Below are 25187 nucleotides of genomic sequence, written 5' to 3'. Positions count from 1 at the left end.
CTAGTACAATCCACTAAACATAACATTTAAACATCTCAACAGACCTTTTCCTCTTATAACAGATCAGACTCCACAACTAATTTTGTCTCCTTTACCTTAAAGCAGACACTAGTGAAAAGTAACCTCATAACCTGCCCTGTCTATGAAGGCGTTCAGAAGAAAACAGACCAAGAGCCAGCAGATAAAACCATGAAGTACTTTTAGGTTTTTAGGTAATCAGATGATTTGAAAGGATCAAAACACTTGAAAGGGGAAAATAAGACTTTAGGTGTCCATTGATCAACTGAGCCATCTTCTTTTATGAAAAAAGAACGGTACGGTAGTTCAATTCCAACATATTAGTTCAACAGTGAATAACCTGAGATTCCCAACTACGTTCCAACTTCCAGAAAATAATTCTTTGCTGGCTTCTCAGAAAATTTTTGGAAGAGAAAAAAAAAGCCCGTGAATATAAGAAGAGAGGCCAGCTTCTTGCAACAACTCACACTCCCTTACACATGTGAGCGAAAGGAAAGAAAAATTACTGCCTACCTCACACAAAGAAATAGTTCCTTCATCATCTTCTTCATGCTGTGCACAGGACACTCTAGACTCCTTCAGAAGAAAGTAAGAGACAAGCCAAATGCACTGTTCTACAGTCATTTCCTGAGGAAAGGTAAGGAAAAGCCAAACTCCTCTAGCACTTCTCTAGCATCTAGACTGGAAAGCACTTCAGTACTTGCAGGACAGACAACTGGTTCCAAGGCTCACAAAGACAGCTAACCTTCTGCTAGCCAATAAAAGCTGCTAACCTAGGCAAGCAGAACAGAAGATACTTCTGCCTCCAAAGGAAATGCTGGAGTCCTTCAAAATCATAGAATCACCAAGGTTGGAAAAGACCTAAAAGATCATCCAGTCCAACCGTTAAAACTTCATTTCTTTTCACAAAAATGGGAAAATCTAGAATCTCGGTCTGACCACACCCCAAGAGTTATAAAACAAATCCTAAAGCATTTTTCTCTTCTATTTTCTTTTAGCTATCCGCACCTTCTTGTTTTTCAGCACCCTGTACTAAACAGCTCCTTCTCGTAACATTTCTTGATCACTTCCAGATCTTTACATTAAATAGAAAAAAAAGAACTTTAGGAACGAAGAACTAGTTAGAGACTTTTATAAGCCAGCATAAGTTATTTCTCAGAAGGATATCCTTGCATTGCAATGAAGCACACTATCTTACCATGACTCCAATGCAACACTGTCAACAGTTACAGAAATAATCTGTACATAAAATGTAACCTATATCATTAAAGAAACAAGTAAAATTAAAATTCACAGAAAATTGTCCAGAAGTCATTTTGTATTAGGTTCTAAATTTGAAAAGCTGTGTTTACATCAGATTATACTATAAATAAGTTCTATATTAGTGCCAAACACTCCTTAAGTTAGAGCTACCATTAATAGTTTGACCTATCTCTGTTCCTTGAATTCAGAAGTTTAATTTAGACCCATGCTGTATCTACTCGTTACATTAGAAAGCCGTATAACTCACTAACCAACTGTAATTGAAAGAACCACACAAAACATTGCCTGGGAATTCTGAATGCACAACATGATTTTCTAGGACATATGAACAGACTACTGTCAACAAGTATGGAAGACTAAAACCTTAAGGTATACTTTCTAGCTGTATCTTTAAAAGGTTGGTCAGAGAAAAAACATCCAGCACCTAAGCGTTAGCACTGCTTATAATGCCTAAGTATGCACTTTAGGTGAATATGCCACTTGCTGCTATTCTGTTTTCCATAACACGTATTTTGTTAAGTCCTTTGTCCAATAGTTCTGGTATAACTTCATACCTTTTTGATAATACTTTGCATGCACCTACAGCTTTTCCTCACCACCTTTTCCCCCGCTATACTTTAACATGTTCTCTCTCCATTCTATTTCCAGACCTCCTCACTATGAGCTTCACACACCATTAACTGTACTTTTCCTTTATCATCTTACTGTTCCCCAGGTCTTACTCTCCCTCCTCCCCAGCTCCCACGCTGGAACTTCATCACAAGTTTCAGCTATGAGCAAAAACAAATGGATTGCTTTTGGTCTGTGAAACAAGCCTAAAATCAACTGCGACTCACACCTGTTGATCAGATAAAAAAAACACCAGACAGATGACGACACCTTCTGTCTAACCATTCTATACTTCTGGCTTTAATCTCGTTTCCATATGAAATGTGTTATAGTGCTTGATTCTACTATACATACAACCTACAGCATGCAGAGAGAAGAGTTTATGGTTTCATACAGCAAGGTGATACTGCAGCCACAAATCCTGAGGCCCTTTTGGGCAATTTTCCTTTATTATTGGAGAGTTACTGAGAAATGCCATTTCACAAGAGACTTTTGAGAACATGTAGTAATTACTGCTCCGAAAATTTCAATGCACGCCGTCCCTGTCCAAATTAAATCTGATGTTAGGATCTGTGTTAACTGATACAAGGAAATAAATTCAATCTCTCAAGTCACTACAAAGACAGGTAACCAAAGTTTTAAACACACACAGAAATAAAAAGTTAGTGGGTCAAATTGTTAACATATAGGATAAAGTAGTATTCTAAAGCACAAAAAGAAAAATTACCTTACTTCAGCCGGTGGGTTTTGTGAATAAGGATTCGCAGAGCACGCCAAAATCCTAACTACAGCTCCGGGATGATACGTTTCCAGAATGTGCACTGCAGTGGGATACACTGGCTCCTCAAAAGCAAGTTCCACATAGTCCTGGCTACAGAAGGTGGTTGGAGTCCTCTTGAACGGCAGCCGAGCGCTAGGGCAGTGATCCCACCAAGTCCCATAAGTTCGAAACACAGCAGTCTGAGTAAAGTCACCAGAGCTAGGGTACACGTTTGGAATACTTGCCAGATTCCACATGGTATAAGACATGCTGTTTTCACTACCATAATGAGAGCTGAAATCCAACACTTCTTTGGCATACTGAACTATCTCAACATTGATAGGTAAGGCTCGGGTGTTTGATTCAATAGCCCTCCGGCTGTTCATCTCCCCTCTTGTAGCTGTCCTAGCTCGGCGCCGAAGGCACATATAGTAAAACATGCTCAGAACTGTTAACATGGGAAACACTGGTGGCATCTAGATATGACTCATGAAGATGCAAAAGGTCAGGAGTCCTTTATAAGGTGCAATAACAGCTTGTGGTGTTTTGAAATAGAGCTGACAAAACAGAACGAAGAAACACAGTGAGCAGATAAAGTATGTCCTAGAAAACAAACTTCAGTCTTTCAAATATCCTCTTAAATAACATACTGCTATTAAAACATTAGCAAACTATCACATTTTATGACAATTATTTATGTGCAGGTTACTAAGTGTGGTTTATTACTTACTGCGTTTAAAAAAAGATTATGAAGAAACATTAGCCAAAACTAACCCTTAAGTAACAAAACATTAGTACTCAAATTAAGTATTATTTTCAAGAGTCTACCAAGAGCAATAAAATAAAAATATCTTTTACTGACTCATGAAGTCAAGTATGAAATTAAATCTTCGATGGTAAACAACTGCAGAAGTTGTTTCCAAATTTATAAACAAAACTATCTGTAGTGCTGCTTTAAAATAACTTAAAGAAAAAACAACTTTTGAAATAATTAGTTGGATACGTAGACAAGCTGCAGCAACATAAAGTGCAACAAAACCTAAGTTACTTCACTGCTTGTAATTCCCAACAAAATTGTTCCTAGGACCCAGATTACTTCCTTTAAAGAGAGCTCAAGTATATCCAGACTACAATAAAGTGCAGAGAATAAACACACTCTTCAAAGACAGCTCATAAGGAAGTTGGACAGCTACCCCAGCAAACCTATTACTCTAATTCGGGATTTTTATTCAGAGTAAAACAAAATTGCTTAATCTAAACTAAAAAACTTAATCCAGTCCTTCCCAGATCAGAGAACTAGACTGAACAGTTTCACAAAAATGCTGCCATTACCCTTTGAACTTGTCCATGACAGCATTAACCAAGCACTGAAGGGCTGCCAGCCTCCTGAAGGATGTTCACAATTCATTAATAGTATCATCTTCTTTTAAGCCACGCAACAAAGTAAGTCTTCAGAAGAGTCAAGGCATCAGAAGCAGAAGTCCCCATTAAAAGCATTTCAGTTCTGGTAAGGGAAATATTTTGATTTATGTAACAATTCAATAATTTATGTAACAATGCAGTATATTTGCACAGATAGCCATCCTGAAAAGAAAAAAAATAAGCACAATTAAGGATACCAGTCTGTTTTACACAGTCTAAACTGAACCACAAGTAAAACAAACAAGCGAGTTTAACTACCAGAAAAAGACAAAATAAAGAAGAGCCTCTGTATTAAAGCTTTACAACAGTGAAGAATGATTCAAAGCTGAACGTTCTTTTTCAGGTCACAGAAGAGCTCTATCGTACTCCCTTCTAATAAAGATCCTCTTACACATGCTTCTCCCATATTTAGCAGTCACTCCATACCTGTGTGATGTAAACTGTTAGATTTACCACCGCATAACAGGACTTGGACTGTATTCTCTGATTTCTGCTAGTGGTACGTAATACACTAGGGCAATAATACAGCACTGCATCGTCACACCCCTCACTACCACAGACTGTTTTTCTGCTGGCTTCCAGATAAGCTTATTTGTCTGTTTTACTATGAAAAACAAGGAGCAGTGCCCACAACCTGCTGGGGGCTGGCAGAGAGATGACTAAGCATATCTCAAAATAAATGCCTTCAACAGCCTGTGCTGGGGTTGCCAGTTAGCGTATCTCAGGGTATGTCGTAACCACTGAACCAACAACGATGCAACAAACAGTAATTAATATGATGCCTCTTCATTGACTGGGAGACAAAAAGCACTTTTACCATTTGGAATGGGTACATGTGGGGCCATATTTTGCCATACGGAATGGGTAGATATGGGGCCATTCTTGAGAGTTCTTTTTAAAGCAAAAGTTTAACCTGCAGCACATGAATAAGCAAAACAGATATGAAACAGAGTAGCTTTTGTATGCAGTTCAGCATGCATATGACTTGGGTAACTTCTCATAGTCACAAAATGCACATATGAACAGCTCTCTTCCGTTAGAACACTGTCAACAAGGCGCATGCAGGAACAGATAAGGCTGCTCGAGCTGTTTGGCCCTCTTACTCATGACAGTGAGAAAGTTTACTAACGAAGTGTTCAGTTCTCACTTCCTTGCCTCCTCTATTATTAGCTTGTTGTTTAGTTCCTATCCTTCATTCAGCTTCACATGTTGACATAGCTGTCAACAACATGAATTGCTCCTGACATTCAGAGCAGAAGGAAACGCATAAGATGGCATTCTGGAACCACTTTAAGCTCTGCTGGAATGCCAAAGCCAAATAATGTCACATTTTCCCCAAACATCCTGTTGAACCATCTTTTAGAAAAGACATTGGAGAATAAAAAGTGCTAATCCTCCCGATCTCCTCTAAAATTAAAAAACAAAATAGAATAAATTAATAATAAAGTTATAATTTCAGCACAGGGCCGCTATAAGACACAAGTTTAAAAATACATCCCTCTTCTGCAGTTTACCCCCCCTTAAATAAAGTCTCTGTACAGTTATGCCAACAGACATTAAACGTCAACAAACTCACTGCTGCCAAGCCCTGGCATCGTGTGTCAATCAGCACAGACACGAGCTTCTAACAAAGTTTCACTGATGAGCACAGATTGAAGCCTGCTCCACATATCTTAGGACTTTACAGAGCTCAATTCAGAGTCAACCAGTTGGGGTACGTCAAGAGCAGTTGCGAATAATTGATCTCACACAGGCACCGTACATGACTTCACATCCACAGTGTGAACTCTGAGGTTCCTCCAGTCACAGCCCGGCACACTACCAACCTGCTCATGATAGTCGCTCACAAAGAGGAGGGTAACCAGCTGGCTGAGGGCCATTCCCCCGATCAACTTCAATGATTTTCATAAAATCAATAAGAATCTGACAGCCTTGAGATTGACACTGTTCCTTCTATTTTGGCTGACACGGTCCAACAGGCTCAAGTTGGGAGGTAGAAAGAAAAAGATCACAGCACACAGATTTCATATAAACACTCTAGTCTGAGCGAAGCAAGTGAAGGGAAATTACTTTAAAAGAGAAAAAAGTAATACAGGATATAGCAGCTTACATAAGGTTAGAGAAAAAATATCACAAAAGGATAAATAAGGACTAGGACTACTGTAAAAACATAAACGCTCCTTTTGACGTTTTAAAAGCATTAACAATTATGTGGAGTTAAAAGACCAGTGAGAAAGTGTTGAAGAAGTTGAGGGATAATAAGCTAGTGAAGAATATAAGAGCTGGGTGTCACCGAGCTCAAAGCACCATGGAAGGGGTGCCTTCAATTTTACACAAGAGATGGGACTCAGAGAATCAAATTACGCCAGATCTAGAATAAAACTTCCTTTGGAAAGAAACGCTACTTTCTTTCAAAATGTATTCACTGCTTAATTGAGAGCTGTTTAAATCACGTGAGGAAATTCCCTTCTATATAATTAACACTATACACATGAAAAGCCTTCTGAGACTAATTGACCTCTTTCTTCTTTCAATACATCTAGCTGAAGAAAAATGTTGTTTCTCTACCTATTTCATTGGAACAGACACTAAACAAAAGCATTCAGGAGTGCTAGATTTCTTTGGGCTACTTTTTGGTCAGGAACTGGAACGAGCTGGCTGCCCAGGGAGGTGACTGAGCCACCATCCCCAGAGGTGTTCAAAAAACGTTTAGATGTTGTACCAAGGGACATGGTTTAGTGGAGAAATATTGGTGGTGGATCATCTTGGAGGTCTTTTCTGACCCTGTTGATTCTATAATACTATGACACTTCATCCCTTCTCACAGGGCATATAGGTACACAAAGTTGTTTTCCAGCTTTCAGCTAATCCATCCTGTTAATGATTATTATTCATTTGGGGTTTTCTGTAAACTCAACTTGCTAGTATTCAATCTTCTCCCATAAGTGCCGAAGCAGGGTATGTGTACAATACGTTGGTATTTACCAGCCAGAAAGCTACAAAAATTTGTGGGAAATATATACCAAAAATAAAGGAGGGCACCTAAGCAAAGGATATGTGTAAAAAGCAAATGTTATACCTAGAATATTTCATCCCTGAGCAATACATGGTGTTAGAGCAGAGTTCATGCTATTTCAAGAGAAGTAAATGTTGTATATGTGAGCCACAGGTACACTGAGTTTGATTTTTAAAAGATGGAAATGCAGTGACTTCTCTTTACAGCAGCTAATCTCACACTGGGGTGTCTGTGTAGTTTTCTTTCACTTGAATGTAAAAGAAATGGCAACAATGACAAATTATATGGAACACATAAATGACAGAAACAATACATTGTATTCAAACTGAAGAAAGATTAATGTGATTTAGTGTACGTGTATCAGCTAGAAGATGGTCAGTGAGAAACCTCTTCACACATCATTGCACAGACGGAATACTGGAGCTTTACATTATAAGCTAAAATAGAGCATTTTTACCATAAGTGAGCATCTCTCACTGATGATTATGAAGATATATCAGTGTCTGCACTCAAACTATTGAGATTTGGAGCTGAAATTAATTAGAAATTAATATGCTCTTACAACATAGTTTATACTCGGGCCCTACCTTCTGTTTCCTCACGCAGTGTGTTCTGGCAGTAAAAACTCTTGTCATTTTACATATGTGAAACTTCTAAACCTACAGCCTGCGACAACAACAGAATGTGAAGACAATTCTGTCCATTTAAAATCTTTACTGTGTTGTTGTCATGAGCAACAAAACACAATCTGAGCATCTCAAATTATTTCACTAGTTGCTCCTCCCCCCTGTAAGGACCAGATCTCACTAAGCGTACAAGTACTGCTGGGACCAACGTTACTCGAGCATCTGTTATGTAGCCAAGGTGACCACGCTGCCTGCTGGAGCTTGTCTCGACATCACAGAAACCACCTCCCACTATGTGCAAATCACCAGGTAAACCTTTTTAAAGCGTAAAGCCAACAGCACTGTACGACTTCATTCTGAACATCTGGCCTACTACCTGCATTGGAATCCTCCTCTCTCAGGAAAAAGGAAAGCCATAATTCTCATGTAACTCTAAACAGCTCTATGACCTTCCTCTCTTGCGACTGAGCAAAAGCCCAACACTCATGGCCTTGCAGCTTCAGGCTCTGGGAAGCCCAGGTCTTAGCACTGCACAAACAGTGTGCTAAACTTGTACACCACCTCACTCAGCACTGCTCTCAATAAGCAGACCAAGGCCACCATCTCACCGTGGTTAGTTCACAGTGCTGTGCAACCATCCCACATATTCACACTCATATTCACCACTGACCGGCCGGCCAAACGCCTCCTTCCTGCAGGTCATCAGGCCACTCTGTGACTGCCCATCCGTCAGGCTGCACAGATGGCAAACAAACAGTTCACAAGGCATGAAACACCACCAACACAGTTACCCACCACCACGCAAACAGCCCACTGCCTCCAAGCAGAGCAGTGCAACACGTTCTAACAGCACCGGCTCTGTCCCACCACGCACTCGGCAGCCACCACAGAATCACAGAATGACCCAGGTTGGAAGGGACCTCAAGGATCATGTAGTTCCAACCCCCCTGCCTGGCAGGGCCACCAAACATACACATTTACTACATCAGGTTGCCCAGGGCCCCGTCCAACCTGGTCTTGAACACCTCCAAGGACGGAGGTGCCACCCTTTCCCTCGCACACCTTCGATCTCCCCACACACGTGCGCTCCCCCAGCCGCCCGCCCAACGCCCAGCTCTCCCCAGCACCGGGCCGAGGCCTAGTACTAGGACGGCCCTCCGGAACGTGGTACGCAGCCGAGCTCCCGAGCCCCGCTGCCACTCGCCCGCACCCCATCCACCCGTGAGGCCCGGCACGCACACACCTGCGCCCGCCCGCACCCCGCCACTAGGCCGGGCCCACCGCCGGCCACCCCCTCCCCGCTCTGCCCCGAGAGGAGGGGCCCAGACGGGCCTCCCAGCTCCGCCCCGCCGCCCCGAGCGGAACCGCCGCCGCCGTACCCCTTCGCAGGGCGGAGCCCACCGCGCCAAACGCCGCCGGAAGCCCCGCACGGGGGAGAGGGGACGGGGCGGGGCGGCACCGCGCGGGGCGGGGCTGCCGGCTGCGCCTGCCCGCGGTGCGGCGGGGGCGGGCGGTACGGCCGGGACGGGCGGGGCGGTGGATGGGTCCGGCCCGCCTGGATTTCGGTGGTTTATAATTGCCACAAGTAGTGGAAAGTGTTTGAGCTAAGGCCTTTCTTGCTTGTGTCTCTCTCTGCCCTTTGCCTGCAAGCCCCTCTGCCATTAAGAAAGACATTGCGGCCCTGGAACGTGTTCAGAGGAGGGCTACAGAGCTGGTGAGGGGTCTGGAGCACAGGCGTTATGAAAAGAGGGTGAGGGAGCTGGGATTGTTCAGCCTGGAGAAAAGGAGGCTCAGGGGAGACCTCATTGCTCTCTATAACTTCCTGAAGGGGGGTTGTAGTGAGCTGGGGGTTGGCCTCTTCTCTCATGTAATCGATGATAGAACTAGAGGGAATGGTTTTAAGCTGCACCAGGGGAGATTCAGGCTGGACATTAGGAAATGTTACTTCTAGGAAAGGGCAGTCAGGCATTGGAATGCACTGCCCAGGGTGGTGGTGGAGTCACCGACCATGGGAGTGTTCAAGAAATGCTTGAATGTGGTGCTGAGGCATATGATTTAGCTGGGAAGTATTGGTAATGGTTGGACTAGATGATCTTCTAGGTCTTTTCCAACCTTGATAATTCTGTGATTGGCAGGCCTGTGTCCGTTGTACTTCTTCCTCTAGACTTGGGAATACACGGCTTGTAACCCCAGCCTGACCAAACTCTTAACGTGGTGCTGGGAGCCCTGATGTTAGCTGAGCCTAATGAGTGCTTGCTCCAGTGCATTGTGGTGCCTCTGGAGACGCTATCTGGCACGTTGCAAAATAAGTGTCATCTTTTGCTTCCGTACTCCTTAATTTGATACACATGCCCAAGCACTCGTGCTTTTTGAAGCGCAGTTTCCAGGTCCTGCAGTGCTCAGAGATGGCTCCAGTGATGCTCCACAGGAGATGGTGCTGTGAGAGGCATGTGACAGGCTGTGATCCTGGTATGCCGTGCCACTAGGAATCTCTCGGGCAGTCCTTGCGCTGCCTGGCATTTGCTTTTAGCATAGGACGTCTTTAATCATCTTTAGCATTTGCAGGAAATCCCACTCAAGCTCATCAATACCTTCTGATTTTTTTCTGTGCGACAGTTTCATGTGCAGGCAATTAGAGCAAGTGGAACACAATGATCGTTTAATGAGGCAATCTGCAGCATGGGCACTAGAAATAAGTTATGTTTGCTTCAGTGTGAGGCATAACACAATAGAGGTCTGTTATTTAATCTTTTCCAAAGAGCGGCTAAAGGAAAGCTGCAGAACACAAGGAGTGCATCTGCTTAACTTACTCCCAGTCCTTAAGCAGAACTACATTAAGATACATGCACGTTAATAAAATGAAGTAAAGCTGAAATCATTTTAATCAGTGGATTGTTTTTAATACAACAGACTCAGCCAAGTATAAAGTGCGAAGCAGCACTGTGTACACAGGGCACTGTTGCCATTGGAGTGAGTTGTTCTCCCTGTTTTCCTCCGCATCCCAGGATATTAACCCACCATAGGAAACAGCTCGCTGCCTCTTGGGCCAGCATTCCTGCTTTTTGATACATGAAATTACATATATTCTTTGAAGTGGAAGAGATAGTGTGCTAAGTCAATGAGACTCTTCACTCAGTACATTTAAATGTTCATACATGTTCTCATAAACCAGGACTAACAAGTCCTTGCTTTCTGTGCCAGCTTGAATGAAGTGAGAAAAGAATTCCCTTCTATTCCTCTGGCTGTTTTTGCAGAGGAAATGTTTTATTCCCTGTGTTTTGTTCTTTTCCCATGTCACACTGTTTTGCATCGCGTCCTCGGCTACGCTCTATGAAAACACCACATTTTGTAGTTAATCACATTTGCTGCATTTTATCTTCTTTTTTTTTTCTCCTGTGTTTTTATTAAAAGATAAAGAGAAGGATACACCACAGCACAAGTACGTGGTTAAACGTTATATGCAGTTAAACCTCTGCAGTACTTTATCTAACAGTCTCTGTGCTGCTTGGCACTGGTTCTCAGCAGATCACACACAATTTAGACTCTGCAGTCACTGGGGCAGGAGCAATATCTTGCTCTGTCTTCTGTAAAGCACCTCATATGTATGATCAAATTATACAACAAAACGTGTTGCAGCATTTGAGTACCTAAAGACTGCAGCTAATGCAGAAGCACTCTGCCTGGTATAATAATAATAATTATTATTATTATTATAAATATATTTTAATTATTATTATAATAAATATATTATAAATAAATATAAATATTATTATTGTTGTTATTATTATTATTATTATTATTTAAGAAAGAATCAGAAGAAAAAAAAAGTGATTTAACTTAATACAGCATTACCTGTCTTATCGTGGTTTAAAAATATCATTCCTTTTTATCTTTCTGCAGAAATAGACCTATGAGCAGTAATCCTGAAGCCTGGAAAGGATGCCTTAACTGAAGACTTGGTGAGGTTTTTAATGAGGATTAGGGAATGTGAGATGATATAAAGCGCTGTATCCAAGGAGGTTGTTGTGCAAGAATCTTCAGACAAGTTTTAAATCAGAATCCTTTGTCAGCAGCAGTAGGATCCAGTAAGGATAATATGCTAATTTTAACCAGCAATAGTCTTCATATAGGGATCTAAAAAGACAGAGAGAGATATGATCTTATTAAGCTTTTGTGTTGACACTGCACAGCTTGTTACTGTACTCAATTGAAATTTAAGAGTGGGAATGTAAAGCTTGTATAACATGTTAGTAAGATATACAGTAACACTGAAGCCTGAATAACAATTGAGAGAATAAGTAAGAAATTCCCTTAGCCCTTGGGCTACCACCCCTTCTCTACTCCAGCAGACAAGTAAATGCTGTAGGTGTCTATGTTGTAAAAACTTTCCCAGAGGCAATTCTGGCAGAACACCTACTTTCTTCACACCGGACCCATTGCTTTAACCTTCTGAATGTCAGATTTCTAAAGCTAAGTGCTTCTGCTGCACTGCCAGCTGCTTCTGGTCTCTGGGCTTTCCTTGCAGGCTGCTAGGAGTGCAGAACAGTATCACAGGAATGTGTGCTCAAGGAACAGGGACAATTGATTCTCTCTTCACATTACAACTAGAAAGGGTTGCAAGGTACATTCGAGCAAGGTCTTGTTTTTCATGATGAAAGGAATGTTCTAATAATTAGCAAGACTCTGTTTTACTGAGTTTATGGTATTGATTGGCTGCAATTCTTAATCGGCTGAAGTTTCTTTTATCACTCCAGTACTTTTTCATATTCTCTTGTATAATGGTTGCATGAGCCTCACTGGCAGCAAGGAGCAGATGACTGGTAGTTCTGAAATAGTTATGTGTAAAGGCCACAATGCATTTTATTATTTATTTTTTTAGCACAAAAGCCAAGAGAATACATACAGGTGCAGTGCAGTACTTCAATATAACATTTTTTTCAATGGAGCTATGTCATACCTTCACAAGAACACATTGTTAGCCTCTCATCAAGCATCACATAACTATTTTCAATCCTTTATAACATGTTCGTGTGACCAGATATATTTTTGTATGTCAGTTGATTTTCGTGGTGGCAAAACTGTCTGTGGCTCATCCAAATGCTGTCACGTTTCACAATGGCAAGATCAGTCAGAGAAGAGCTCAGCAGAACTGAATGCTTACAGAAGACAAACAGTAAGTTGATTCCACCCATGGGTCAGAAAACTAGAGAAGTGTGAAAAGTACTGCAAATTTCCTATTGCTGTTCCAGTCAGTTCAATAGGAGCACTGTTATCACTGTCAATGAACACAGAGTTGCTGGTGCTTTGCAACCAACGTCTTAATATTCCAACATGGAGGATCAGATGTGTAGAAGTTTTCTTTCAGGAATAATGTGTGCATCAATGTGTAGTTCATCAGCTTTTGCATTTTCATTTATTTAGTCAGCTCCTTTCTATTTTGTATAATTAGAGCTTTTTAAAACGTCATATTTTCTTGCAGGAATTTGTCTGCTTTCCATAGATGATGAGGAAGGTTTGTGATGTAGATAATATTTATAGAGAGAGCATGAATAAGCAATAATATCGAGCAATGTAATATGTACAGATGTATGTAGAGCAATCATACAATGCAGGACGTTTACACATAGGCTCTTTGTGCAGCATTGCTATAGAGAAACTTAAAGAAGCAGAAGTAAATGCTGGCTGATACCAAACAAACAAAACAAACCAACAAGAGTAGACACTGTTTAAAAATAATTCTTTTCCAGATCTATGCATTCCATTATTGCTTTGGAAAGAAGACTCATAGCACAATGTGTGCCTGCAATTCCAAGCTATAACATTATCAGTGCCGTTAAAGTTGAAACACGCAGATGTGTTCAGAATGACTTAAGTATGATAGAGTTAAGCGTGCATGGTCTGTGATTTTATCAGCCAGGGATTGATTCCTGATGTATTAATGAAGACCTACGTGTAGTTTTCTTGATTAACTTAAGGCTTAGAACTTGTTACGTTAGCACTAAACAAGATTTAGGTTTTTGAGCTGTTGCATCTGATACCTCAATTACTCATCCTCAGAATTAATGTACAATTAGCATGAATTCCTGCTCACATGGAAATGGATGGTTATGCTAATTTGGATGCAGTTACTGAAAGAGTTCTGAATAATGAAAAGACTGGTATTAATATCTTTGTATGGGATACAGACAAGACTGAGTAAGTAACCAATTTTTAATGCAGAACTGTCTTTGCAGTTTGTTTTATTTCTTCCATTCTCTGTTATGTTCTAGGCTATTCAGCACATCTGCCAATGATTTCAGGTAATTATGATACTGTTAAATATATATATATATATATATTTACTACAAATATATATAAATATTTGGCCTACTTCCATACTGATTTATACACTTCTGACTGAGGGTAAGTCCTTTGAAGTGTCTGGAATTACCCCATTATAAAGTCATTTAAGGAAGATCGTAGGTAGGTCAGTTCTTCCTGGAGCTCTTTCCTCCAACATGTCATGCCTGAGATTTACCAGTGAGTTACTGGTACTGCAAATAATTGGTTCATCCAAAAACGAGGTAACAAAATGGAGTTGCTAAGAACACTGGAATGTCTTTCCATGGGATAACTACTTCATCCTCAGCTTTTAAATACAGCAGATTCATCAGAAGAGAGGGGTTCAGTTTGGTCTGTTTGTTTTTTGTTTGTTTTTGCTTATTTGTTTCTGTACTTGCTGGTACCAAAAGCTTTCCGTGCTATTTGCAGGGCATGCTTAAGGACCATCAGTCCAAGCCTGAAGCTGCAGTGACATCTGCAGTTCCTGTTCAAGCTCAGGAGCCTTGGGATGTACAGAAAACTGCAACACCTCTAAGTGACACTTGGAGCAGCTGGCAAAATGAGACAGCTTTTTCCTTCTTGCTGTTAGCATCCAGTATGCACTAATGAAAGTTATTCTGCATTGCTAGTGAGATTTTCCCCCTCTCCTGGTGTTATAATCCTGTGGACCCAGTGTTGTCCTGTTCCTAGTTCCCTGACCATTACTATTCCTGGGCACACTGTAAATACTGAAGGTGGCATTGCTATAGATGCAACATACTGACTGCTTGAGAAAATGTTGTTTACTTCACGTTCCTGAAAGTTAATCCTGAAACATTCTGGAACTACAGTAATCAACACCTTTATCTTTTTCTCTGGGGGAGAAAATGGAGACCAGCAATGTCATCAAAGAGCAAGAGCTCCACCCTGCCTTATTAGCACCTTGCTTTTCCTCTTGGGTTGCAAAATCATGGAGCCAAGAGTGCTATTTATAGCTTTTGCAAGGCTGCAGTGGCTTGTCCTGTCTCCACAGCTAACCATTTGTCTGCCTCTTGCACCGTGGTGACAGCACCCTCACCACCTGCAGAAGGCTCTGGAATGATGTGGCAGTTCTGAAGGAGATTAATGACAGCCAGAACACAGGGCCAATGGGAGTAGTTAAACACCCCGGATTCTGAGACAGAGGAAGGATTTAGGAGCAGAAGGATGATAAAAGGGGAATATGGAGGTGTAGAAAGAAGGAGAAGCAGGAACTCTCATAAATAAGAGCTGGCTGTATCCTGAGACAGAAAGGTAATCTCAAAATGCCTATAAAATGCTTGTAACGAATGACTTTTATAGGTGTATTCAGACTGCATTAGGAACAGAATGCAAGGGGAACTTGTATATAACAATAGAAGCTAAGTTAGAAAAAAAGGGGGGTGGGGATGTTTTCTTCTGTGTATTATCAATTGTTGAATTATTTTATGATCAGCCAGCATCCTTGTAGTCCTCTGTCGTAATGTGTTTCTTGTCAGATGTCCCTGTGGTTCCAGCATGTCTGTGGAGAACTTCTCCTGCCATATACTTGGTGTCACAGCCCAGCTGTTGGAGGCTATTACTTTGATGTGCCAACTCATCCTGCTTCCACATGTAGGATACTGGTACTAGGAATCAGTGACTCAGGCTGCAATGAAAAATACTGCCTTTCTAATGACAGTAGCAACAGCTGTGATGACAAGAAGTGTTTTTAAAATGATATTAATAAGAGGGATCTTTAAATGTTTTTAGCAGAGGTGTACAGTACAAGTAAGTGCTGTGGCAATCCATTTTCAGCAGGAAATGTCTCCATACATAGTCCTGGCATACGGTAATAGCTCTGCATGCAAGCAGCAATCAGATGCTCTAAGTAGTAACACCTGGGTCTGCTGCAGCTAGCTAAGTGACCTTAAATATCTATCACCTATCTACATATGCAGATGTTCTCCCATCACAAAGGAGGATTAATAGTGCTACTTCATAGAGCTAATGAGAAAACGAATCAGTTAATGTTTGATTCACAAGAGCCATAAAGCATTATATAGACACTGTTTGCTTTTAACTCGTTGCTCTATCATGCTAGCTAATAGGCAGTATTATTCATCTTGATACTATTATTAAAATCACATTATATTTCAGTGATAACACAAAGCACCTTTCTGGTATGTTTTCTCTTGCTTCTTTTCCACTTACTATTTCTCTGCAAGGCTACTTGAAGTGCACAATGTCATCTCAACAGTATGCATATGTTAGAAGATATAGATAGGTAGGAAGTTTTGTGGGTTTTCTTTCTCCCATCACTTAGTGACATATAATTTCACTGGAGGATGTATGATTTTGTAAACCTTTATATGGGGTCTTAGAGCCATCTATATAACAGTAAGTTCATATTCAGTAATGACAGATCACCAACACAGAAACCTATGCATGTTAAAATGAAATGTATCAATAAACATACAGTATAAATAAATAAGCCACAACTACTTTTATATTTCTTTGCTTCTTTTTTGTTTTTACTTTTTTCTTTTTTTTCCCTCGGTAATAATTCTGTTTATCATACATCCCTCAGACAAGTTGGGATGCAGCCTGTCCTGATTCAGCCATTGATGTCCTGGGAATGTGGTTGGAGGATGAGACAGATCCTGTTTAGTGCTTCTTCAAACTGATACTGTATTTTCATAGCACTTCCTTATGACAACAGTTCTTTTGAAGCTTCTGTTTAAAAACATCTTTCTTGGTACTATGTGAGTCTTTCCAGTCCACCCAGTTGGAGTTTCTTTTTACTTGTATCTTTCCATCTGGATTCAGAGCAATCTGAAAAATCAGTTCTCGCTCTTGCAAGGGTTAAATTTCTGCTAACAAATATGAACTGTTTGATATGAAAACCATTATTGTTTGATATGTCAAATAAAACATTTGTCAATCAAAAGTCTTTAAGCACTGAGCTATGTGACATTTACTCTTTTATAAACCGACAAAGTCCCTGGTGGCATGCCTTTCTTCCTCTCATTTAAATAGTGGTAGGAGAACAAATCATACTTCAGGGCAAGTTGATAACTGCCAGTCACGATTTCTGCCTTGTTTACTATAATGAGGAGGGTAATAAATGCATCTGACCATTTCAGCTGGCATTTGCATAGATGAATGATTTGTCCAGTCAGTCTCTCTCCAGTGATTTGGGCCTTTTTGTCAGCACAAAGAGCATTCAGTCTCCCTGGAATTTACAGCAGCCAAGCTCTCATTAGCAAACATCCTTTACCATGAATGATTCAAATAATTACCACTGAAATAATAAACTGTTTCACAAAAACATTTTATTTGATGGCTCCAAACATCAACTTTTCTGAATTGTTGACATTCAAATAAGCCAGAGAGCTTTATTGTTAAGCAACAATGATCCCCTTGTAAAAGGGTGGGCATTGTTTTACCTCCGGTAGACCTTTCAACTTGGCCAGATATCAAATGCATCCCTCAAACAGCTAGCCAACGTGCTGGGTAATCGGAGGGCACGTACCAGATGGAGCTATAGTAAAACTGTATGTTAAGGCTCCCGACTAATTTTCACCAAATTTAGTTACGATATTGCAAGCATAAAACTCCAGGCTAATTAGCAGTGAGTTATCTATTTGTATCTACAGGAGTTGTATAATTATTAAATGCTTCTGCTTACACTGAGCTCTCAGTCCTGAGTTCTCTTCTGTAACGATATTCATGTGTATAATTAAGTGTTATTTGATATAGTTTTGGAGTTCAATCAAATGAGCAAGCAACAATTATATCCTATTATAATCTCCTCTAGAGCTTGGCAACAGGAATGATGTCACTGCATTTCCATCCCCATAGCATGAGGAAAAAGGTATTTCCTGCCATCACTCTTCTTTAGCCTTTCTACCATGCCTAATTAGAAAAGTTTTATTATTTAATTTAGAGCAGAGCTATTTACTATGAGTGCTCCTAGGCTGCAGGAATGTATTCAGTTTTCACTGCAGTGTTATTTGTATAGGCAAGCGCATGAAATTATTATCTTAATATCAAGCAAACAGGATTCAATTGCACATTTTATGCTGCTTTTAACTGCAAGGAGACAAAACACAACAACAGAAGGGGAAAATATTTCACTCACCCTAGCACATTCTTCACTGCATAATTTCACTTTCATACTGATGTAGGGTAGGTAGCAGAAACCTCAAACAGCCTAATACCCGGGACCTTGATGTTGGGAAATAGAATAACTGAGACCTGACTTTATTTTATAGACCCTTTATACCCCTCTGGCAAGATAATCTTTTTTTAATGCTGCCAATGCAATGTAGAAAGCTCTTAAAATATATGAAAGCCAGGCCAGTAAAATTAAATACATTAAAACCCATGACTGTTGTTTGCAAGCTATAAAGAGTAGTCCTTAAAATATAAGGTCTGATAATTGTTCTGAGCGAGGGAAGCAAATATTTAGAATCCAGCTTTTCATGCATAGATATTTGCAATAGGGGGCACAAATTCTTGTCTTATTTTTATTCACTCCAGGATAATTGCCCATTACAGCACCTAAATTTGGGATTATGTATCCTATTTAAGCACCAAGCTTTGTGAGCTGAATGCAAGTGAATAAAGTTGCTTAGATAAATTACATGTTCTTTAGCTTTCCAAGTTTATCCACTGGCATTTCTTCATCACCCACCAAGAGTTTTCAAGCTCAGCCCAACCTAGTATTATTTTTATTTCCTCCTGCTGTTTCTCTAATACTTAGTCAACACCTAGATGAAACAGACTATTTCTTGTTCTCCTTGGATTTTTGATTGCAGCATCAGAAGGAAATTAAGAAATCTCATCACGATTCATATATTGGCAGATATGTGTTTAAAATTTCTAATCTGATTTGATGTTGATCGAACAGGAACAAACAGGATTGTCTGGATTCAAGCACAGATAACCAGGTGCAAAGAAAACTTTCTGCGTGGTAGGCCCGTGTTTTGGCAGACTGACAAAAGCCAGCTATCTTGCAATGGAGTATGGTAAAAGCTCAGCTAAAAGAAATGCTGCTTTCCACAGCAGTCTGTTTTACATGTCAGCAGGAGGACAACCTGCATGCTGACACTAAAAGTCAGTTTACTCTGTAGTCTTCTGCAGTAAGAAGCTCATATTGCTGCCACGCAAGCCAGTGTGCTACAGACGAGTGTGCTGTTTCTGCCACCATCAAACCTGCCTTTAAAGCTAACTTCACTAATTCACTACTTAATCTCAAACTGTGTACATCTTAGATATCACCACAATTTCATCAACAATTAAGGATGGCCAGTTTCAATGGATAAAAAAAGAATTTAGGAGGGTTCTCAGCTCCAGATATATAAGCATATATTTAGGTGCCTGCATAGCAGGTAGGTAAGTTCTTGTCTCCGTAAATAGATACCCTGTTGGTGGACACCTATAGCAATCTCCATGTTTAGTTCCCTAAATATAAACACTTGGTGTCACTTGAGTTGTTCTGTGATCAGAACATCAGAAGACATCATCACAGGACTGGCAGGTATGACCTAGCACATATGAGCAACTCCCATTCCTCTGGATCAGCAGCTGGAAGCCTAGTGTAAGATACCACTAAATCCCCATGTCTGCAACCCTAAATGAAGGTACTGTAATGCAGATAAATCCTTCCTCAGGTGTCCAAACCCAGAAATGCTGAAAATCCCAGCCCCACCAAAGTGCTATGTTTAGAGCTGGCTGTGGATGTAGGCAGACTCTGCCTAATACCACACACTGCTGCTGGCAGGAAAATAGCACATTAAAGCAGCTTCTTGGGCACCTAACACCTTCCCTACATATCCCCACTCCTTTCTTGCTGCTGGGACAAGGAGTAGGGAATAGCAGCATTATACTGTGTCAGTCAGAGAAGTATTGCTGGCACCTCATTCTATGGCAGCTATGAAGATGAAGGCCTCAGCCCTGCCCCCTCAGAAGATCTGGGATCCCTGTGGGACCCATCTTTCAGAAAAGAGGAAACCCCTTGTGTTTTGGATAGGGGAATTTGCAGGGCCCAGGCAGGAACTGCTCGGCAGGGTGCCTCATCACTGAAGTCTTTCCACCTGCTCCTTTTCTAGCTGCAAATGCAGCTGGCAGTTTCTGATCATACACACTGTGTCTGGGAGGCCAGCAGCTCCCCATCACCAGGACAACACCTTCAAAATCATTTTCTTTGCCTGTATCTGCTTTCCAGAGGGAAAGAGATAAAACTTCATATAGCAATTTTACCTTATTTTCTTCTGACTTGGTAGGTGTCAAAAGGCAAATGTTTGTAATGTCAGCTCAGCCTTGCAATAGAATGAGATGTGGTCCCAGCACAGAAGCTACTGACAGCAAGTTTTACTCTTCCAGCTCATCTCCTTGCACTTAGACAAACATCATCATTTAGCTCATTAAAATATTACTCTTCCTCGTAATAACAAAATGCAGCCATAGTCCGTTGGTAAAAATACTTTTAAGTATTAACATTTAGATACATTTTCCTTTATAATTAGGAGTCTTCTTGCATTATTTATGACCACTCTTCATTTCCATAACAGATAAATGTGGAAATACTATGTAAACTTACTGAAAGGAGTAAATCAGGACAGTAGTAGTAAAAGCGCCACCTGCAAGTACCAGTATGGTGGGTTGTATGAAGTTGCTTCAGATCACCTTTTCCTATTATCTTTCATTGTAACAAGAAATCAAACCAAAGCAAACCAAAACAGAACAACATTCACAGAACAGAAAAATGCAACTTTTTTTGTTCCCCAGACAATGGTCTGGCAAGGTTTTTACCAGTAAATTAATAAATTCTAAAAACAAAATATTTCTGTACATGTTTTGTCTGTAGTTATTGTAAACATAACAAAATCAGTTAATTAAAAATAGACTTGCAAATTACTCCAAAACTGCCATACTGGAACTGCTGCTGCTAAGAGTTCAATTCAGACTCTTTTTGAGTCATATTGCAGTGAAGAAGCAATGATATGCAGCCTGTAATTTTAACACGAGCAGATATCAAGTCATTCTCTGTCCCATGTGGAAGGGGTTTTTCTGAAGCTGCGAAGTGTTGTGGAAAAAGCTACTCAGAAAATCTTTTATGGGACTTGTTGAAGGGAAAAGATATCAGTACATGTCAAGCAATTTTCAGCAGGGAGGTTCTTGAAAATCATATGGTATAATCACTTCTGGTTATTACTGCAAAGGTAAGCACTCCACAAAGACTATTACATAGGATAATATCCCTGATTTTGGACATACACTCCATTTAATTTTCAGTGATATCTAGAGTAAATTGTGGATTTATTCTGATTTATATTATTATGCCGTAGCAAACACCTGAAGGACTTAAAGGCATAAGCTTTTGCAAATCGTGTGAAATATTAAAGGTAATGAAAATCAAATTGTGCTCAAAGTAATCCATTGTGTTACAGTGGTACATCTTGTTATGTGACGGTTGGACTTCATGATCTTATGGGTCTTTTCCCATCTAACTCTATCCTTGGAGAGACATTCAATGATGGGGCTCTGAGCAGCCTGACCTAGCTGTAGATGTTCCTGTTCATTGCAGGGAAGTTGAACTAGATGACCTCAAAAAGTCCTTTGCAACTCAAACAAATCTATGATTCCACAATCCTCCGAGTCTATGATTTTACTTTGTGTCCAGCTGTTTGGAATGGATGTTCACATTTTCATCAGTTTAGCTTCTTCCTGACCACGCTGGTCCAACTCCAATAACATATTTAGAAACAGTCTGAGTGGCTAGTACATGAGTTGACTCAGTTTTATGTTGAGTTGACTCGCTGTCTCCACAACCTCTTTGGCAAAGCTTCATCTGCAGAACCAAGGGAATGCATGCCTACAAACAGAGGAAGGTGCTTGTTTCGCCATCTTCACATAAATAACCATTGGGCTCTTATGATCTGGAAAACAATAAGAATTTTAAAACTTTTTTTCTCTTCTGGGTAAGTAACAGCCAAGTGACCACTTATAAAGTTTGTCCTCAAAGTAAAATACATGAACCTGAAGTCTATGTTCTTTCTGTATGCGGTACTGTTTAAGATCTACAAAAAGCTCAACAAGCCCTGAACAATAAACAAATCCCGGCTACTGAACTCCTTCACAAATTATATTCTCTGAAGAGCTCTGACACCTCCAGAAGTGAGTCATTTGGACTGAAGCCTTTCTGCTGGTGAGCCAGATGCTAGTTCCTGCCTTCTATATTTCTCAGATTTAAAAAGCCCATAAGGATCTCAGACAGTTCCCCAGGTCAGCCAGCCCAATGTTGCAGCCAGTTCCCACAGAACTCCCTGCCTCCCATAGTTCCAGCTTATGGGCAGATGCTGAGCTGGGTTGGAGCTGGTGGGCACTCTGGTGTGGCAGCATCATCATTTTCTACAGCAGCATCCCTAAGTCTGAAATCAGGGTGCAGAAGACAGGAAGGAGTTAAGCTGCAGTAAATGAAACTGCACAGAAAGGATACAACTCCTACGTATCCTGGATGTTTGGATGCCAAGCATATTTCCCTGAATGAAAGCCCTTTTGGTTGCTTCTCATTGGAAGGGAAAATGCTTTTCAGGAGAATCAAAATCAACAAAGAGATTACAGATAACAGATGTAACACAGCACATATTATGAGTACAGTAAACATGGATGGCTAATTGAGGAAATTATTAAGAATGCTTTGAAGCAGAATTCCTGTATATACTTCTGATGAGCTCTCCGTAACATCTTTCAAAAGCAGTCGCATTCAGGAAGAGTAAAGGGCAATCTTGTAGTTTCCCACTAGTATCACCTTATCAAAAACTATCTACATTTTTGTTATTTAGTAAGCTTACAGTAGTGCTTCTTGTTTCCAGCTGGGATCATGACATTGTTAATCTAGCTGCCTAAAAACTGTTGCTAAAGACAGCTCCTGACTCAGATTTGTCAGAGAGGACAGCAGAAGGAGTTATCACTTCTACTTTGCAGACAGGGGTTGCACTGGGTTCAGAGAAAGCCAGGGCTAAGGCTGTCTCCTCCCCACTGCCTTTCAGGGAACAGGTTCAGTGGGGAAGGTGCTGGTGCCTTGTCTTTGAATGAGCTGCCTGCAGGGATCCAAACACAGCCAGGTGGGTTACTGGGGTCCAGAATGAATGCTTCATCTTTGATTCTTGTTTATTTAGTTATATAAATGTGCATGAGGGCAGGTGTCTATAGGAAAGTATGAGAATAGGGAAAACACAAAGTCATAATTCCTCCAAATTCTCTCCTAGAAACCATGAATTTGCATCTCAGGGGTTTTCTGAGTCAGAGATAGTGTTTTGCTTTTAACAGCTTTTGGTGGAGTTCTCCTCCATGGATGGCTTCATAGCAAAGACAGGAAACAATCAAGGACACCAATTGTATATGTCTCAGTGCAGGACGGAGGAAGGAGAGGGAAAATGCCACAAAAAAACAGTCATGCTAGTTTTTCCTTCTGTGTGTATAATGCATTTTGGGGTTGTTTTTTTGTTTTGTTTTGTTTTGTTTTCTGATGGTATCACAGTACATACTCAGCTGAAATGCTGAGTGCATGTTATGTTGATCTCCATAATTTGGATCCAACGGAGAAGTCAGATCCTACTGGTCTGAACTGCCAGAGACTTCATGAGGTCACTGAGCTTCCTCACTTACAGCATCATAAAAAGTGGCTTACCATAGCTTCCCCTGCTTGAGAGTTTCTTGATAAGAAGGGCAGTAAAGCAATGTTGCTGTATTCTTGGGCTGCAGATACAAATGGTGGAGGTTTTTAAAGAAAACTTGACCAAAAAATGTCAAGGAAAAATAACAGCACACTTAGTGTTGCATTTAAAGAAGCTGAAGAATATCTTGGATAGCCTTGTTCAATGTTAGACAGTACCATTTCATTCTGTTTAAGAAAGTTTGCTATCCAGCTTTATCAGGCTCCATGAAATTTCACTGTGGCATTTTAAAATCTATCTAAGCAAGCAAGAACACAGATATGTATAACACCATGAATATAAATACAAGCCATTTAAAATATATCTAAGTGAGTCATCCAGGAACAGTCTGATTATGGGGGAGAAAACCAGATAATCTGAATTTGTCTATATCCATGTACCTCTGTGCAAATATCTATCTGTGCGTACTCATAAATATTTCATCTGGATCTAGTTTGAATTTGGATTCAGCTCCTAGCCTAGATAGGCAGAGTTCACAAATTGCCTGTTGCGTGATCTTGCTTTGTTTTGTAAGCGTGTAAGGATGCAACTCTCACAACTGATATCAGAGCAAAAAAAAATGCAAAGGAAAAAAAAGCCATGGAACGGCAATACTTTCAGTTCTGAATAGTCAAACAGCTGAGCTTCTTGTCACAAGGTGCGTTATGAAGGGCAGTCAATTCATTGCTCAATTTCATTTTGGAGGGATTGAAGTGAGGACCTGATTTCTAAATAACTATTTCTGTTGACCTTTGCAGAAGAACATCCAGGGCACTCTTCAGTTATAATGTTGCTCAGCACCTCCACAGCATGTTTGTTTTGTGCTTGGGAAGGCTTCTCTTAAATCAGGAGCAGTATCCATAAGATATTGTTATCCCCAGATAGGGGTGTGTTTTTTGTGTATATATACATATATATTTTAATGTCTATAAATTAAGAACATCACTGATGCTTTTTCTGTTTGGTTTTATGAAACAAGTTTTCACTGGCATGAACAAAGAGAGCAGGAACTCTCATCACATATCCTTAGCTTATCCGACTGTTGTCTCTTCAGAATATTAACCTGATGCAACATTATGTGTTCAAGGACCTAGATCCAGGAAATGTAACACTTTTGGATCTGAAAATAATTTCATGGTGAAAGCCACTTCTTCTGTGTTTTGTTGATTTCAAACAGTTTTGGGATAGGAAGAGAGAGATTTGAAACTTCTTTCTCGGAGGTAACTTTTCTGACAGTATTGGAAGGAAGTACTTAGCAGTAACTCTGTGCTCCGAACAAATGGAGATGGGAATGTGGCTTTCCAGGCAGCCAATGCCTTGTGCCATAGCTTCAGAACCAGGAGCTTCATTGCCCAACATGGGATGATAACACCGCTTTAGAGAAGTGCTTCTCTTTCCCTCCCTGTCCTTGACTGTGAAGTTGGGATAGGACTGTCTGCACATTAGCATAA

General features: G+C 40.5%; 1 protein-coding gene and 1 long non-coding RNA gene across 11 annotated transcripts in view; one reads left to right on the top strand and one right to left on the bottom strand.

The window, feature by feature from the left end:
• The window catches only part of FBXL4 (F-box and leucine rich repeat protein 4), a 48733-nt gene extending 39563 nt beyond the window's left edge, over window positions 1-9170 (bottom strand). The window contains exons 1-3 of one of the 7 annotated variants that reach the window (XM_015858841.2): window positions 9094-9170; window positions 3983-4154; window positions 2618-3207 (exon numbers count right to left, since the gene is read on the bottom strand). In XM_015858841.2, the coding sequence (XP_015714327.1) occupies window positions 2618-3126 (509 nt within the window). In that variant the 5' untranslated portion in view covers window positions 3127-3207; window positions 3983-4154; window positions 9094-9170. The other 6 variants (XM_015858839.2, XM_015858842.2, XM_015858840.2 and 3 more) reach the window with 6 other exon arrangements.
• A 9-nt stretch (window positions 9171-9179) lies between these two features.
• On the top strand, window positions 9180-16966 carry LOC107311940. 4 transcript variants are annotated; one of them, XR_001554310.2, is made up of 5 exons: window positions 9229-9428; window positions 11615-11673; window positions 12772-12887; window positions 13984-14013; window positions 14465-16966. It is a non-coding gene; the product is annotated as an uncharacterized LOC107311940 (long non-coding RNA). The 4 variants fall into 4 exon arrangements; XR_004306529.1 differs by having other exon boundaries at window positions 9180-9428; window positions 11615-12887; XR_004306530.1 differs by lacking the exon at window positions 9229-9428 and having other exon boundaries at window positions 11521-11799.
• The last annotated feature ends 8221 nt before the right edge of the window (window positions 16967-25187 follow it).

The sequence above is a fragment of the Coturnix japonica genome, chromosome 3 (assembly GCF_001577835.2).
Source record: "Coturnix japonica isolate 7356 chromosome 3, Coturnix japonica 2.1, whole genome shotgun sequence".
NCBI lineage: Eukaryota > Metazoa > Chordata > Aves > Galliformes > Phasianidae > Coturnix > Coturnix japonica.
Note: the sequence above shows the minus strand (reverse complement) of the source record. Positions and strands in the feature narration are given on the sequence as shown.